The 17,409-nt window shown below is 43.8% G+C and overlaps 3 protein-coding genes across 5 annotated transcripts; 2 read left to right on the top strand and 1 right to left on the bottom strand.

The window, feature by feature from the left end:
* Nucleotides 1–1,760: 1,760 nt before the first annotated feature.
* Nucleotides 1,761–3,140, top strand: LOC115756729 (leucine-rich repeat receptor-like serine/threonine-protein kinase SKM1). Its single transcript, XM_030696610.2, has one exon. It carries the CDS (start codon nucleotides 1,761–1,763, stop codon nucleotides 2,955–2,957), a length of 1,197 nt encoding a protein of 398 aa, XP_030552470.1. The 3' UTR covers nucleotides 2,958–3,140.
* A 2,200-nt stretch (nucleotides 3,141–5,340) lies between these two features.
* LOC115756721 (pentatricopeptide repeat-containing protein At2g30780-like) lies at nucleotides 5,341–9,723 on the top strand. Of its 3 annotated transcripts, XM_030696601.2 has the most exons (4): nucleotides 5,347–5,441; nucleotides 5,576–6,025; nucleotides 6,257–7,491; nucleotides 8,981–9,723. In XM_030696601.2, exons 2-3 carry the CDS (start codon nucleotides 5,612–5,614, stop codon nucleotides 7,379–7,381), a joined length of 1,539 nt encoding a protein of 512 aa, XP_030552461.1. In that variant the 5' UTR covers nucleotides 5,347–5,441; nucleotides 5,576–5,611; the 3' UTR covers nucleotides 7,382–7,491; nucleotides 8,981–9,723. The 3 variants fall into 3 exon arrangements, with proteins under 3 accessions (XP_030552460.1, XP_048139831.1, XP_030552461.1); XM_030696600.2 differs by having other exon boundaries at nucleotides 5,341–6,025; XM_048283874.1 differs by having other exon boundaries at nucleotides 5,341–6,025; nucleotides 6,257–7,511.
* A 2,793-nt stretch (nucleotides 9,724–12,516) lies between these two features.
* LOC115756723 (gibberellin receptor GID1B-like) lies at nucleotides 12,517–15,225 on the bottom strand. The gene is made up of 2 exons (XM_030696602.2): nucleotides 14,721–15,225; nucleotides 12,517–14,069 (listed from the first exon to the last, which is right to left on the bottom strand). The coding sequence occupies exons 1-2, from the start codon at nucleotides 14,757–14,759 to the stop codon at nucleotides 13,074–13,076; spliced, it is 1,035 nt and encodes a 344-aa protein (XP_030552462.1). The 5' UTR covers nucleotides 14,760–15,225; the 3' UTR covers nucleotides 12,517–13,073.
* Between the last annotated feature and the right edge of the window lie 2,184 nt (nucleotides 15,226–17,409).

Raw genomic sequence — 17,409 nt, 5'->3', positions numbered from 1 at the left:
GTATTTTTATCAATTCAATTTTAAATTTTTCGCATTTTTTTGCCAATTCAATCCTAAACCTTTTAAATTTGCTTATTTATAAATCTTTTCACTTCCTATTGACCGGAAATCGCTTACGCAAACACTTATCGTCTTATGAGGCATTGTCGGCGTTGATGTGGATAATTTTCAATAATTTTTATAAAAAGAAAATTGTTCTCATTTTTTGTTCCTTTTTGGCTTTAGAGGTGGGCGATCCCCGGCAGCCTTTGAACCCAAAAAGAAAGAAAAAGAAAGAAAGAATATTTAAAAAATTAAAGAGATTATTAAAGATTGCTCACGTCAACGGCGAAGATACCACGTAGAACAATCGGCGTTCACGTTAGTGATTTCCGGCTAATAACAAAACATTAGTTTGGCTTATTGTGGAGTGTAAACAAATTGAGACGATTACATGTGAATATAAAGTGAGAATTAGATATGGTCTTAACAAATTGGACAATTTTGCATTATGCAGAAGACAATCGAGAGTATAGCAGCAGGATGTGATCAAGTTGCTTACCAACTCACGATACTTAGTTATATAAATTCACTTAAGCTTATACATTATAGTTAAATAACTTATGACGAAATCAAAAACCATGTATTTTGCTAAAATGAAATGGGAAAAGAAAAGCAAATCTTATTACGAAAAAAGTAAAATTTGTTACGTCACAAGATAGATGCGTTTTGGAAATCAAACCATATCAACCGGTTCAATTCTTGATACTATCAAAGATTTTCGGGATCAATACCAAGTGATATGAAAATTGAAAATAGTCGGAAGGCGTGACTTAACATTTAAATTTCCTAAGGCGAAACCATTGCGCACTAACTTGATTTGCATTATGAACGTTTATGGCATGATGCAATCAATTCCTTCAAATCAAGAACCGTCTCTCTCGGTCTCAAGGGTGTGCAATTTTTTTACATGCTACTAGAATACGAGATGAAGAAGTTATCGAGAGAAACCCGGACCCCACACGGCTCGAGTTGATGCCAGCAAACACCTTCTCATCCGTTTACAGTAAGAATATTCGTTGATCGTTACGGTTTGCTGATGACACGAATATGACCGTATGGCGCAATTCGACGATCCCGATTATTTCCTCATAGCCACACCACAAATAGAGCGAGGACCGAGGAAGGGGATCTTCCTTCCGAGCCGCCGCTTCCGAGCCCCGTGGACGGCCGCACAAAATGCAGCCTCGGACAAAACGTTTCGGCTCCTCCGATCCCAACCCCACAAACAAAAAACAAGACAACAAACCTAACCCATGCCGGCGGAAGTCGGTGGTTTTGATGGCATTAATCTTTTGTGGCTGCAACTGTTACTCATCAATGCTTTTTCTCTCTCTAAAGTGCAGCAGCGCGCTCAGTGAAAACGCTTCCTCTCTAAAGCCCAAATCTCATTTATATTATATGTATGTACACGAGCAAGCGCCTCGGATGCATCTTTTCATTGGAAACTCGGATCGCATCCGCCGTTAGATCACGTGAATCTCGCATCGGACGGTGCAACTAAGATCCTTTGCCTCGTGCACGTAGCGTTGGTTGACAAGGTTTGGTCGTCCGCCAAAATAAAAGCAAACTCTTAAGACTCACTTTCCCACGAGAAATCCCTTCGTCAACCTCTGGCCGGGGGCCACCGTCACGGAAAAGCACTCTCCCCCCACACTCTCTACAAATTCACCCGCCTTCCCCTTCCCCGTTCCACCGTCGATCTCGATTCACGGCCTCGCATGGCGAACCCCATTGTCTTCCTCGTCCTCGCGCACGCCACCTCCCTCGCCGTCGCCATGCTCGACCCCGTCGACTTCCTCTCCCTCCAGGCCATCGGCAAGTCCCTCCGCGACACCCCCGGCTCCAGCTTCTTCGCCTCCTGGGACTTCACCTCCGACCCCTGCGGCTTCCCCGGCGTCCTCTGCGACTCCTCCTCCCCCAACCGCGTCGTCTCCCTCTCCCTCGGCGACCCCCGCGCCTCCGCCCCCGGCCTCACCGGCCGCCTCGACCCGGCCCTCGGCAACCTCTCCTCCCTCGCCGAGCTCGCCGTCGTCCCCGGCCGCGTCTTCGGGCGGATCCCTCCGTCCCTCTACCGTCTCAGGAACCTCCGCTTCCTCGCCGTCGGCCGAAACTTCCTCTACGGTGAGATCCCCGCTGACCTCGGGCTGCTCCGGAACCTCCGTACCCTCGACCTGGGCTACAACCGGCTCACTGGCCCAGTCCCGAGGGCGGTCGGGTCGCTGCCGTCGCTCTCCAACCTCGTCCTCTGCCACAACCAGCTCTCCGGCCCGGTCCCTCCGTTCCTGTCCCGGACCTTGACCCGGATCGACCTGAAGCACAACGAGCTCTCCGGTCCGATCCCGCCCGCCTATCTCCCTCCTTCCCTGCAGTACCTCTCACTCTCCTGGAACCGGCTCGGTGGCCCCGTGGACCGGCTCCTGAACCGGCTCGGTCGGCTCAACTACCTGGACCTCAGCATGAATCGGTTCACCGGCCCGATCCCCGGACGGGTCTTTGGCTACCCGATCACGTCCCTACAGCTCCAGAGGAACGCGTTCTCGGGCCCGGTTCGACCGGCCAGGCAGGTCGTGATCCCGACCGTCGACCTGAGCTACAACAGGCTGTCGGGGGAGATACCGCCGGAGCTGTCGACGGTGCGGAGCCTCTACCTGAACAGCAACCGGTTCGCGGGTCAGGTTCCAGGGAGCTTCGTGGACCGGCTGCTCGGGTCGAGCATGCGGGTCTTGTATCTGCAGCACAATTTCCTCACGGGGATCGAGATCAACCCGACGGCGGAGATCCCGGTGACCACCTCACTGTGTCTGCAGTATAACTGCATGGTCCCTCCCGTCCGGAGTCCCTGCCCGTGGAGGGCCGGGACGCAGAAGACCCGGCCCACGTGGCAGTGCCGCGAGTGGAGGAGGATGAGGGGGTAAATACGGGGAAAAAAAAAAGGAGGAAAGAAAAAAAGATGACAGAAATTACAATAATAAACATAATAACAACCACAATCGTTTAAAGGCCAATTTCATTGAGGGCTTGGGAATTTATTTGTCGAGCTATTTATATTTTGAATGTATAATATCGATGTCCATATTATTATTATTATTCTTTTGTGACGCTAAGAAGCTTCGATGTACACAACGAATTTGGAGCAAGATGAATGAGGAGCCCACGAAGATATAGAATCCCCTCCTATATTTTTTAGGTAACAATTAGATAACTTGTCTTTGTGGAAATTAAAAAAAAAAAAAAAGATCGCTATATAATGCGAATACCCATCAATATGAAATTACCCAATTAAATGCGGTACACACATCCTTCCCGTCGATAATAAGGGCGATTTCGTCATCCAAAACGGTTTTATCCTTTTGATCTAGTCGATGTATAATAAGTCTGTTTCTTAACACTTCCTCGATGGAATTGAGATGGGGTTCTGGAGAGATGTCCTCGACGAGAAAGGGGTTCCGATCGGGAACCAGCGGCGAGGCCTCTCGCAAGGACAGTGGATTTGGAACCTACGATAACGCCCTCTTGTGCAGCGTTCAAAAAAGGCGCAATGGCCTCCAAGAATTCATCAAACACAAGCTTTTCCAGTATCGACATTATCTACGACAACTCCCGTGATCCAATCGAGCATAACTAGTGCGTCAAGAAAATATCTTAATCTACTAAATTAGAGAACTAAAATAACATCATTCTACTAATTTTATGTGATGTGCAAAGTCGTGCATGGACTTATAATTTGTTTAATTGATTCGTGAACTATCGCTAAATATTAATGCAGTCCATCCGTTGCTTAAACAACAAATCAAGTGATGTACGATGATTGTGGATTGTTATATGCTTAGTTAAATTTTAAAAATGATGAGTCAACATGTCTATCTTTTTATCTATCGACTTTTGAAAATGTAAAAAAAAAAAAAAAAAAGAGCAATAACATGTTCATAGGTTTTTACAACTCGGATTAGTATGATGAATATCTTATCTAGATTATCTGCACGTGATTTTTTCTTTTTTGCTATCCACCATTCGACATGATTTAAGCAATGGATGGACTACATTAATATTCCGTATAATGAATTAAAAGCCAGGTCAACGGATTTCGTTAACTTCAATTAACAAAAGAACGATGTCGAACATACTCATATAATCTAGAGACTAGATTGGATATTTACTAATAGTTTATGGATCACATTGAAAAAATTAAGAATTCACGAATTACATTACACATCGGATCAAAGTTTATAGATCATTTGTGCCTTTTTTCCAAAACTAAAAGGGTATGACGAGTATCCTCTATGGGCAACATTGCTCATCCAAATAATTTGTTAAGCCAAGAGAAAGTGCATTTGAGGTATGAACCGGGGCATTTTCAACTTAATATTCATTATATTATTGCTTTTTTTCTCTCCAGAAAAGTTCGGTATAATGTGGATCTATAGCATTTTTAACTTGATGGTTTGATTTGCATCTTAAACCGTCTTTATGTCAGTAAACTCACGGGCATGGTAGTTAATCTGTTGTCGAGTCACAGCTGTGTGGTGTTCTTTACATGAGCTAAAATAAGTTCTTTACTAAATTACATACGAGAATAACCATCCACGGGCGTATTAGTAAAATCTACAGTCGTTCGTGCCTCAGCTATCTAGTGCTCTTTATATGAGCTAATAAGCTATTTGCTAAATCATAAATGAGAATAACATGTGGGTCGATGCCGGTCGATTGAGCCGGTTTGAAATGAATTTTTCCTTTCAATTAATTTACCATTTGCAACTCTTCCCGTAGCACACTTTGACAATTTTTCGACGCGAAACATTTTGGAGGAAAAATTTCGAATAAGGATCTCAAGCGCCCTTCATTGTTTGAAAAATGGCATGACGAGAGACATTTTCATCATTTCCTTTTTTTTTCTTTTTTTCTTTTCTCCCTTTTTTTCCCTTCCTTCTCCCGGTGGCTGGTCTCAGGCAATGGCGAGGGGAAAAAACGATTTAAAAAAATATGAAAAAAATCAGAAAAAGAAACGCCGAAAATACCATTGCCATACCCTTCTTTGAAAATGATGATGACATTTCGAGCCCTTATTTGAAACAAACTCTATTTTAGGTCCTTATTTGAAATTTTTCCTATTTTTGATTCTATCTTAATGTAAATTTCGATATGTCGAATCATATATGGTTTTCTCATAATTTTGAGATAGAAATACTTTTATGATTTTCAAATCTTGGAGGGAATTGTTATAGGTAAGGGTGACAAACAACTAGACAAAATCAGTTATTAGGCCCAAAGCCCTAACCAAAAAACTCCGGATTTAGACCAGCCCACCACGACAGAAACCTCGAACCTCACGACCACCATCCGACGGCCGCGAGCTGCTGCTGCTGCTGCTTCTTCTTCAGTTCTTCGCCGGCATCACCAGCGTCGTCCTGTGCAGAGTCAGGGGCCGCCACCATCCCTCGCGGGACGAACGGTTGGACCCGAAGGAGCGTGGTCTTCTCAACCACGATTTTCTCCGATTCGAGTCCAATCCTCTCTCGCAAAAACCCTAGTGAAGAATGCCGCCTTTTTCGGTCAACCCTCGTCCCTCTCAATGAAGAGAGCCTGGAAGATCTCCGTCTCGGCCCATACCGAGCTTTTATGCCTCCAGCGATCCTCTCGCAACCCCAGAATCCTGAGGCCTCACCTCCTCGGCCACGCGAGGTCGCCGGCGCACGGGTTCTCCCGCGAAATCTGCGATATGGCCGCCCCGAGCTCGGCCGGGGTGAGGGAAATCATGGAAATGTTCATCGACAAGTTCGCGCGGGTGGAGAACAGGGCCGTGCTCGGCGAAGGTGTCCTCGCCAGGGTTTTGGAGTTGAGAGACGAGTTGGTGCAGCTCAACGGGCGGGACGAGATCGTTAGGGTTTTGGATGAGAAAGCCGACCCCTTGCTTCTCTCCGTCGATGCGTTGGCTTTTCTTGAGCTCTTGAAGCAGCTCGACTCTTGGCCTCATCGAGCTCTGGAGGTGCTGATGCATTCCACTTGCTCGTTTCCCTTTCCATTTACGTCCCACTATCAGTTTATTGCTATAGGGGTTTTAGGCCTTATTTGCTCGAATTCGATTTAGTCCATCCTGCATTGGTCTCGTTAAGATGTGGGGTCAATGAAAAGGCATAGAAGCATTTGTAACTTTACTAATCGAACTTCTGCATAATGCGTTCTCCTTTTCTTTTCTTTTCTTTTTTGATGAAAATAGGTCCTTTTTTGGAAAAGGAAACTGCAGGAGCGCGGTATTCCGATGACATCGGAGGAGTATGTCAAAGGCATTAGGGTGGCTGGTAGAATGAAGGATGTTGATCTAGCTTTTGAACTATTTATGGAAGCTACTAGTAAGAGATTGAAGACAACCTCTACTTATAATGCGTTGATGGGTGCTTATATGTACAATGGTTTGGCGGGGAAGTGCCAGAAGCTTTTCCTGGAGTTGAAAGGAGATGCAGACTGTAGTCCTTCAATAGTAACATATAATATTCTTATCTCTGTTTTCGGGCGCTTAATGCTAATAGATCACATGGAGGCGACTTTTCGGGAGGTAGAGCTTTTAAATCTGGCCCCCAATGTTGGCACATATAACAATCTAATTGCTGGGTATTTGACTGCTTGGATGTGGGACAATATGGAAAGAACTTTTCAGACTATGAAGGCAAGCCCTGTTAAGCCTAGTACGAGTACATACTTGCTGATGCTTCGCGGTTATGCACACTCGGGTAATTTGGAAAAGATGGAAGAGACATATGAGTTGGTAAAAGACCATGTCAATGAGAACGATGTCGCTTTGATAAGAGCCATGATATGTGCATATTGTAGGAGCTCTACCATGGACAGAGTTAGGAAAATTGAGATGCTACTGGGGCTTATTCCAGAAAATGGGTATAGACCTTGGTTAAATGTGTTGCTGATCAAGGTTTATGCACAGGAGGATTGGTTAGACAAGATGGAAAGCTCAATCAATGAGGCCTTTGAGCAGAGAACCTCTGTCAATGCAGCAGGTGTGATGCGGGCTATAGTGGGCAGTTATTTCCGATGTAATGCGTTAGATAAGCTTGCGAGCTTCGTGAAGCGTGCAGAATGCGCTGGGTGGAGAATCTGCCGATCTCTTTTTCATTGCAAAATGGTTATGTATGGATCCCAGCAGCGGTTGGTGGAAATGGAGAGTGTACTTGATGAGATGGAGAGTTTCAATTTCAACCGAACAAAGAAAACATTTGTCATCATGTATTATGCCTATTTATCCAGTGGTAAGAAAAATAAGGCAGAGCAAATAAAGGGACTGATGTGCAAGCATGGTTATGGGGTTCCTCATGATGCTGTCTCTTCATAGTAAAACCCCTCTGTCCATCTTCTCGTGCTGGGTGGTTACATGTGAATGTTTAAGTGATTATTATCAATAATTGCTTTCACAAGTCCATTCGGCTGATCATTCTGAATGAGGTATGCTTCTCATTTTCCAGGTGCTTCATGGACTGAGTTTCAACTAATCGATGCAGCCATTGATTTAGTTGACATATATATTTAGTGACTCTGTCTGATTAAAAAGTAGGTTTCGCAAGTTTTAGTGTATCCTAACTTTCTCATAGAATTTTCTTTGTAAGTATGTAATAATGTACCAAAGTTGAAGGAAGTGCAACTCATAAATAAAAACCAATTTACAGGAAAAAATATTGAAAAGATGAAGAATGGACTTGCACAGAAGGAGTTGTCACTGATAACGTGGATATCTGCTCGTCTTTTATAATAGGACCTCTCTTCATGTTCAAAAGCCCTTCTATTTCTCTTCTTTCAAATGACCAAATGAAATCGAAGATGGAATTGAAGGCAACAAAATCTTTTTTGTTTGCGAGCTGATAAACCTGACAAATGATTCACCTTATTCGAGATCAAACCCCACTACCCAATTGGAGCTACAGACCCTTTCGGTTTGCAGAAATTTCAGATTCTGCCTGCTCTATTGTCATGGAATAAAAGCAATCAAGAAAACACGTGTAGGAGCTTTTTGACAACAATAACATTGACAAAAATGAGGAAGTTTATTTTCAAAAGGAATAACTTATCGATTGAAAAAAAGATTTTTATTTTTCATTGTTTTTATTTCAGATGAAAACTTGGGAGTTTGGAAAACAAAGAGAAAAGCCTCTCTTACAGTTCTGGTGGAATTTAATTATGCATTTTACATTGTTTGTTCTTAGAAGAAACTTCTTTTCACTCCTAAGCATTCTTTCAAGAAAACTGAAAATTATTGTCGTTATCATCCTCCATAAATAAACAATGACAACTTTTCTGAAACAAAATGGTCCAAATAGTGCTAGAGTTGTGCTATAGTTTCCCAGACTCTGAAAGTGTGAAAAGAGGATTTTTTGAAGTCTCAATATTCCTTTCGCTATGAAACACTGGCTATCTGCACTGAATACCTTATTTGAATATAGGATATAATCGGACATCTCTTCAGAACGCATTGCGAAAGTCAATGACCTGGCATTTTCTGGTCTTCCAAGGATGGGAGAGCACTGGTAGTTAGTGCCAATTTTATATAGTTGCAGCTGTAAGCTCATTTCACACAAAATAGTGCTATGAAAGCCACTCACTGAATCTGATATGCTTACTATTGTACCATGTGTCGAGGTGCATGCGTGCATCGTATCCACTGAATCTGATATGCTCATTTCACTAGATTTGTTTCTTTCCACTGCCGTAAGTTTAAGAGCTTGGTGAATTTATTCCCTATGGTTTTTATCATTGTTCCTTATAGTGGGTGGCCTTCTGTTCTAGCTCATTGTAAAAGGAGAATTCCGTATTATGTTGCAATTACTTGCATTTTCTCTAAATGATATGTCGTATGTTCTTGAATCACATGAGTGGTATTAAGTGCCTGGTTTTCTTTTTCATGCATTCAGTTGATTTGTTAGCTGCTTTGATTCTGCAGGAATTGCTGTTGTTCATACATGTCCGCGGCTTTGGAAGTGCTATTTACTTGTAGAAGACGAACACAATTAGGAATGCGAATTTACCGTTTGCATAATTCCACCCGACCCGGTACTTCAAGCAATATTCTTTCTCACCAATATTCTTTCTCACCAATCTCATGATTCATTCTGTCTGTAGTGTGTTGAGTTTCGGATTTTCGACTCTGGCTGCTCCTTTTGGAGCTCTGAGCTCCGGCAGCACTTGGGAATGGGATGCATGTCGATAAGCTCTGCGACTTAGGGCATGGTATATTGGATCGGTGCACTTCATTTACCTTGAGCACTTCGGTGAATGTTTCATCTGCTACGGAGTCGACCAGATCAAATCAGTAGCTCACAGCGAATTCAGCTTAATTCTTTTCTGCGGATATTGGATTTTACCCAAGGGTTGGGCCAATCCCGGGAATAAGAGTTCCAATTTCAACAGTCATTGTACCATTTGTGTTTTAAGATCTCTTGTACAATATGGGATATGAATCTCTTCTGAAATGACCTTGGGGATGAAATGGTGGGGCACTCTTATCGGTGTTGTCACTGAAAGAAGTGTTACAGAGGATTTCTTGCTACCTATAAGTTGCCCAGGTTTTGTGCTTGCAAATGTGTACTGCTAGTACATCTGTCTGCATATGTAGAGCTTGTGTATGACATATCCAGAATATGCTTTGATTTGCAAAGTGTAAAATCACGCGAAATCCTCGTCCAATGCATGGCATGGTGTTTTTTACACTTCCCTGAGCATGTGGCTCTGGTATGTTTTGATTTGCATGGATGAAAGGGACCTGGAATAAGCAACCGTTAATGTTTCTTCGGTTGTCGAATGAAATTACAGCCTGTACCCTGATCTTGTCAGTTTAATTTGCACAGATAATAATAAAATATCTGATAATGTTTGCATTAATGTGAAAAACATTAGAAAAGAACTCTTAAAGAGAAGATTAACTGGGAAACTCGAAAGTGATTGCACCTTGGACCCTTTCGGTCGGGGTTTGGGGAGATGACAAGGAATTATACATACAAAACGTGTTGGTGTTTGTTCCTTTCTATTCGTTTCTCACGTCGATATTGTAAAACATTTAAGAAAACATGAAAAAAAAAAGGTCACCCGATTCCGCTCTCTTCGTATGAAAGGTACTTTTCGCGAAACTCCAAGGACGCGATTGGTAATGTTTCTGATTCTTTGTTTTTTTTGTTCTTTTGTTTTCAGAAACAGAAAAAGAACAGAAACCCGTTTGGAAATGTAAATTGATTTTTTGTTCTCGAGAACAAAAGGAGAAACAATATAATTTTAGAAAGACATGCTCGGTATAACTTAATGCTCGTCTTTACGATAACGAGTCCATCGCGCATGTCACCAGCTGCCGGTCGCCGCCGCCGATTGCTAGTCCCCGTAACTCACCGGTGCCCACCACTTCCACCGATGTTTTTTATAATTAAAATGAAAAGAAATTGAGAGTATAAATTTTTAGGTTCGTATCAAATACAATTTTGTTCTCTTTCTATTCCGAAAATAGAAATTCTATACGATTACCAAACACGTTCTTCTACTCTTACATTATTCTCGAGAATAGAAACGTTATCAAACGCATCCTAAATCTCGACGCCCCATCGCTTCTTTCTTTCATAATGAATTTTGATAGATGAGGGTGTAACTTAACTCGTTTGCAAATTTCCTCTAAATCGCCGGAGGAAAAAGAGGGGAAAAAGCCAAAGAAGGCGACTTTAACGTAATGAGGAATCTAGATGCGTCATCGCTTTAGGTTAACTTGTTAACACCCGCCTCTACTTGGAATAGACTAATGATAAGCGTGACTTTGTGATTGTGAGTGCGGTACTACCCAAAATTTATAAAAAGTCTTTTGTCCTTAAGCACCCCCACATTAGACAATGACCCATTTAAGATTCAAAGCACATCATTTTGTCGTATCCCAGCATAATAAGTCCAAGACCACCACTTACCCCTTAAGATTAAAGGCTTTTAGAACCACTAAAGTGCACAAAAATCGACGAAACAACCAACCTCTAACGATTTGAATAAAGCGCGTCTGTTACGCGAAAAATGAGCTATTTAAACGATATTTTTCTAGCAATGATCGCTCGTATCTAGTACGAAAATAAATGAACGGTAGAACGATAAATTAATGTGAACTCATAATCACATTGGGACAAAGAAAAAGGGGGCCAAATGAAATTCCTCTTTTTTAGTTTTGTTTTTGGCTCTTTCCTTAGCCTCCATTCAAAGTGGTCCCCTGCATATACAATACAAGACAAAGTCGCCAACCACTCGTTGAAGGGTTCTCCCATCACCCAAACAAAAAGCAGAGCCCAAGTTTTTTTTTTCTCTTCTCTGCTGCAATCCCTCGGCAATTACCCCAAAACTCCAAACAACAACCCCCAACCCAACCCATGAATCAGACGCAATCAGCAAAGTGACAAGGATTCATCAAATCAATCACTCCCACCCCTCCTCCCCCCGAAGATTGTGATATCCCATGATTAGGACTCGTGTCCAATCATTCTGCTCCGTGGTCTCTTTTACCCTCATTTTTTTGGTGAATTGGGGTTGGTATTTTTCAATTTTTTTTTTTTTTTTATTTTGCCCTTTGCAGAAGGCATCGCTTAGGATGGTCTGCCACGCCACGATGAAGCAAAGAGAGAGCCTTTGGTGCCCAATCTCTTTTGAGTGATGACTTTGGGGGAAGCCAGGCACCTTGTTTGTATTCGGTTTGCTTCCCATTTTGGGGCGTGGCCTTCTTGGGAGTGAATGGTGGGATTTTTCTGCATTTCTTTTTCTTCTTGTTGGACATTAGTTGGGGGGTGGGGGAGTCAAGAATGGGATTCTAGACGTGTCCTTGTCAAAGAGGATTTGATTATATTTGCTCAAGGTTCGAACTTTGCACCAGTCTTCGTGGAGATTAGTGTTAAGTGTTTTGGCACACAGACATCTTCGATCCGTGCCGCCCACATAGGACCACTTTCATTTGAATGGAGATATTGGCTTCATCAAAAAGGCAGAGGCAGAAAGTTTTGATATTCCCAATTTGATAAGCAGAACCTGAGGGAAATCACAGGAGAAAACTTGGTGGAAAAACACATCCTTTTTTTTTCTGGGCTTCATCATCATTGTGGGCATCTGTCTTTTAACAAGAACAGTGACATGAAATGTCTGAGAAATTCTTAGCTTCTTCTCAGACCCAATAAAAAAGGACCCACCAAAACTGTGTGCTATCTTTGACCAAAAAAAAAAAAAAAAATCCTGTGTGCTATCATAAAGAACTTGCCCTCTTCCTATGCTTCCCACCACCCAACACAAGTGCTGGAACCTTTGATTTTGAGCAAAAACCCACACCAATTTCCTTAAAATGTGTTGCAAGAGCCCCCTCTGTTCTGTCCCCTTTCCATGAAACATAAGAGGTTTTTGGTGATCTTGAGCCCAAGAACTACTAAGACTGTTGTCCAAGTATAGAAAATCACAGTGACAGACATTAGAGAGGCAGACAAAGAAAAAAAACAAGTATTTTCATTTCTAGGTCACAAGTATAACATACAACTCCACAGCATGGTGGAATCGAAGTAATCTGAAGGAAATTTTTTTTTTTTTTTTGGGTTTTCTGAATCAGTGATTACAATAGCAACATACTCCTCTCACTCGGGAACAGAATCGGAACCAACCAAATGTTGTGCCTCCGGCTATACTGACCAGCCAATCGCAGCCCGGACCGGACCGGACCGGGAGACGATTCGCACATTCAATGTCCGAAGATGATTCCCAAGCAGTGAGTCCTGCAAGTTTTTCCAAAACGATCCATTTGAGCCATCCCAGAATTGTACACATCAGTGTCAGCTTCTTCCACAGATCGGAAACAGAGGAGAGACCGAATCTCCTCCGCCGCAACAGAATCCTCAAACCGACCACGTGAAAATGGTAGAAAAAGAAGGGTAAGTAATATCGCACAGCCCCTATAGCTATAGCTACACACCATTGTCGCTGCAAAAGAATTACCAGAAGTCTGAAATGTCAAGCTGCTGTGATGTACGGCGAAGAAGAGGCCGGTATTAACAGTAAGAATGGACAAACTCGTATATCTCCTCCATGAGCCGATAGAAATGGTCGTTGTTCGGCAAGAAGTAGAAGCCGATCGTCGCCTCCTTCAGGTACAGCAACTTCACCTCGTGGCCGTAATTGCTGAGCCCTTCTGCGTAGGCCAACTGCCAGTCCTGGAGGAGATCCAACCCCGCCACGACCACGAGGCTCTTCGGAAACTGGAGCCCCTCGAGGCTCCGGCCCCGCGGGCCGAAGGGGTTGCACGCCGGGTGGTCTCTGTCTTCCCCTTCCGGGAGGAAAGCTCGCCAGTACCAATCGCGTTCGGGAACCCTGACGAAGTACTTCCCGTCCAGTCTCTTCTCCGATTCCGTCCTCTCTTGGCCGCCGAACAGAGGATGGAGGAGGATGTTCCCCAAAACCTCGACTCCCGCATCGGCCGCCTGCACGGCTACGTGGTGCACGATATTGCCACCCGAGCTGTCTCCAGCCAGGTAGACATAGACCTTCGAGTCCTTCCCGCTCTGGAGCCACGGTCTCGACTTGACCCAGTTGAGGGCGGCCCACCCGTCATCGTAGGCACATGGGTACCGGTATTCGGGCGATCGCCGGTAATTTACAGAAACGACCGCGGCCTTGCAGATGTTCACAAACCGCCGGCACAGCGTATCGTAAATGGCGGTGCTCGCGGTGGAATGAGTGAAGCTTCCTCCATGGAAGAAAATGATAACCGGGACGACCTCGGTGGTGCTCAGGGGCTTCTCGAGGTCGATCATCCCCCAACGGGCCTCGTTTTCTGGGGCGGCCAAATACACCCGGTTGAGGAGCCCGGTGGACCGATCCACATGATCAAAGGAGAAGACCCCGTTGACCGGTATGGTGTTCGCGGGGACCTTCCGTTCGAGGAAATCGTCCAATTCGCGGTTGAAGGTCCCGTCAGGGCGGCGGAGGAGATTGTACGCTAACTTGAAGTTGGAGATCAGGACATAAGTGTTGAGGGGGACGACACTCTGCGGATATCAGGAGAGATCACACAATTCAGATTTACGCAAATTGATCGAACACGACCCTCCAAAGATTACAAATTTCTGCATAAGCCAATCACATAACACCAAACACAGACAGAGATGTTTCACAGCTAATCTCCATTTGTCAGCTATAACCCTGAAATAGAAAACAGAGCTGAAAGAGGGAATGGGAAGAGAGAGAAGCACAGAAATGACAAAAAAGAAGAGGCCAGGCTCCATTACAACGACATCTCACGACTTACCCTCCAATCGAAATCGAATCCTAAGCCTTAAATCCAAACCAACATTCCCTCCGCGCCCCCGCCCCCGCCCCCAAAACCGGAAAAAAGAAGAAGAAGCAAACTTCTTGCTTCCGCACCAAAAACTCATATTTCAGAAACACCCACAAAAGTTACTCCAAATATTAACATCTAATTGATGAAATAGCAGCAGAGGCCCGAGAAGGATTCTAATCAAACTGCTGAATCAGCATACAGGAGCAAAAATAAAAGCTTCACTTCCGTTGCTGAGAAAGAAAATAAATTTCATTAGATAGAATGAAGAACACACATGAAGAACACGAGTACCGAAGGGGATCGAATTGAACAATTGAAGGCCCAAAATAAGAGAGAAGAATTGAAGAGAAGGAGCAACCTTAGATTCGTTGACGTTGACTTCATCACTACCGGCCATGGCAGCTTCCGGCGATTCCCCCGCCACCCCCCAAGGGAAAAGAAAGGGGAAAGGAAAGAGAGAGAGCGCGCGAGAGACGAATTCGAAATATCAGAGCAGAACAACAAGAGTCTTCATAGCACGACCCTTTCTCAGCAATGAACAAAGCCCAGAACACAGACACTGCCCCTCCCTCCCTCCCTCTCTTATCTCTTCTCTCTCTCTCTCTCTCTCCGAGACTATCGTGCTCTTGATTGAGTGCGTATACGAACTCGTTCGGCGAGCACCTTTTTTTTTTCTCCTTCTCTCCAGGGGTTTTTCGAGAGGGGTTTGAGGCTCTGAACAAAGCGCTGTGGGCTGGTGGGTGGGTAAGATTTGTAATGGAAAGTGGAAGAGGAAGGAGGAAGGAAGGGGATTGCTCAAGGGGAGATCGAGAGAGATTAAAAACAGGGAGAGGAAAGTACAGAGAACAGAGAGAGAGAGAGAGAGAGGACGAACGGAGACGAAAGAGACGACAGAGGGGGCGGCCGAATTAAAACTGTTTTGTGTGGGCCCTACTTCGACCTCCCCCCGCAAAAATTTCCTTCCCAATTCTTTCTTTCTTTTTCTAAATAGCTATTTCGCTCATTTAAACTTCTTTTTTTTTTTTTACAGCATGTGAATTTTTCTTTTCCTTTTTTACCCTTCGTGATACGCAGTGTTGCATAACGTGAAGATTGGTTTAGTAGGGTCAACGATGGATTGCTCATTCAAATCACTCCAATTTTATTAGTACATATTTCTAAATAATGTCGTACATGTGTGTATACACACATTACGTATAGTCCTTACATTAATAACGGATTGAGTTTGGTCCATATACGGCGTGTAAGGTGAAACTATAAGACATGCAACACTGTCGATTGGACTATATGATATTTTCATAACGGTAACTTAACTTCCCCGTGTAATAAATATTGGGACTTGAGGGCAAAGAAGGTATGGCAAACTCATCTGTTCGAGAATTAACGAGCCGGGTTGAATCGATTTGTTATTCATTCTCATTTTTTGACAACGCACCCTTTTTTTTTTATCGCTATTCTTTTTTCAATCGTGGCTTTTCCTTTTAATATTATCCCTTTTTATTTCTATTTTTTTATTCCTTTTTTTACTTTTATGATGTGAGTTGGTACCAAAGTCGGGCAACATTTGTATGCTTAGAGCATAAGACAAGAACTCCACCAAAAATGTTTGATGTAAAAAGAAAGAAAGACAACATTGTCTTTGGAATTCTTGGGTCCTCTCTCTTGCTCATTCTTCTCGACAATGTTTGTCGCTTTGCGGATAAAATACTCCACCCCACGCCAATTCCTACATTTCCTTTGCCCGTGAATGACATGAATGAAAGTCAAGAACAAGATCGCGAGGAGCTTAGTGCATTGTACCTATGCCTATAGTTTCTCACATTGATTATGCCAATGTTCTAGTTTGATTTGGCAGGCGTCATGGCCTATTCGAGACCGGTCGACATCAAACCTCGATGTGTTTTTTTCTTTTTCCCCCAATTAACGGGCATGGTCATGAATACATAGTAAACTTCATGATGATTATGCCGGTGCTCTAGATGACTTTATATGTCATCTAGACGCATAATCGAATGGCTTTTCAGATGTATTATAAGTTTCGCATCGATTATGCCAATATCCTAGTTACATCGGCCTACACTATGGCCCATTTGAGATCGGTAAGAGAAATATTCCACCACATCGATCCCGATTTCTTTGTCCTCCTCCTGTACACATACCTAACACAAATCGGTTACCTTTACTATTACATAGTAGGCTTCAAATGTAACATCGTGCCAATGTTGTAGTCACGTCGGCTCATACAACGACCGATTTGAGATAATAAGGAAAATCTCCATCACATCAATCCCGATTTGCTTATCCTCCTACACCCTATCCAAGATCAATCAACTAGCGTTCCTCGTACCGGGTACATTTTCACATTGATCATCCCCGATGCTCCAGTCACGTCGGCACATAGACGCGACCTACTTGACACGGGGTTCGCAAGGAAATTTCGCATCGCATCACATCGATGAAGATGTCGTTCGTACTCTTACGTGCCAATCAGAATGGTCGGCTCGTTTTCGATCTTACGGTGAATTTCCTTACGCTTGTATTCTGTTACGGTGGGTCCCAAGGGGGCCTGTATCAAAGCGCGAGGCAATTAAATGGGAGGCTTGATATATATATTTTTTTATGCCCCTCAGTCAAACGAAGACCAGGAAAATCAGGAAATTCATTAAAAAAAAAAGTGAAGAAAAATACAAATAATTATTGTCCCCAAAAAAAAAGAGAAAGGAAAAAAAAAACAAACGAAAAAGGTTCGGAGGTGAGAAGAATTCCAATACGACCTTCCTGCGTGCGGCCGACGCCAAGGCACGTGGCGACAAACGGTTCCCCGTTCCTCGGCCTCCCGAATTCCCGGAAATGCCCTCGGCGGCCGCCTGGAATCACGACCGACCCGGGGCTCCGTGCGAGACACGTGGTTTGTCCTCTAGCGGCGGGCGCGTGACGACGGCGCGTTTTTCTTCTTTTTCTTGTCACGAAAAACTGCCCCCCGAGAGGCCTCTGCCTCTGCGAACGCCGTTCTTTTCGGTTGTTTTTCTCTTTTAACTTTTTTTTTG

The sequence above is a fragment of the Rhodamnia argentea genome, chromosome 1 (genome assembly GCF_020921035.1).
Source record: "Rhodamnia argentea isolate NSW1041297 chromosome 1, ASM2092103v1, whole genome shotgun sequence".
NCBI lineage: Eukaryota > Viridiplantae > Streptophyta > Magnoliopsida > Myrtales > Myrtaceae > Rhodamnia > Rhodamnia argentea.
Note: the sequence above shows the minus strand (reverse complement) of the source record. Positions and strands in the feature narration are given on the sequence as shown.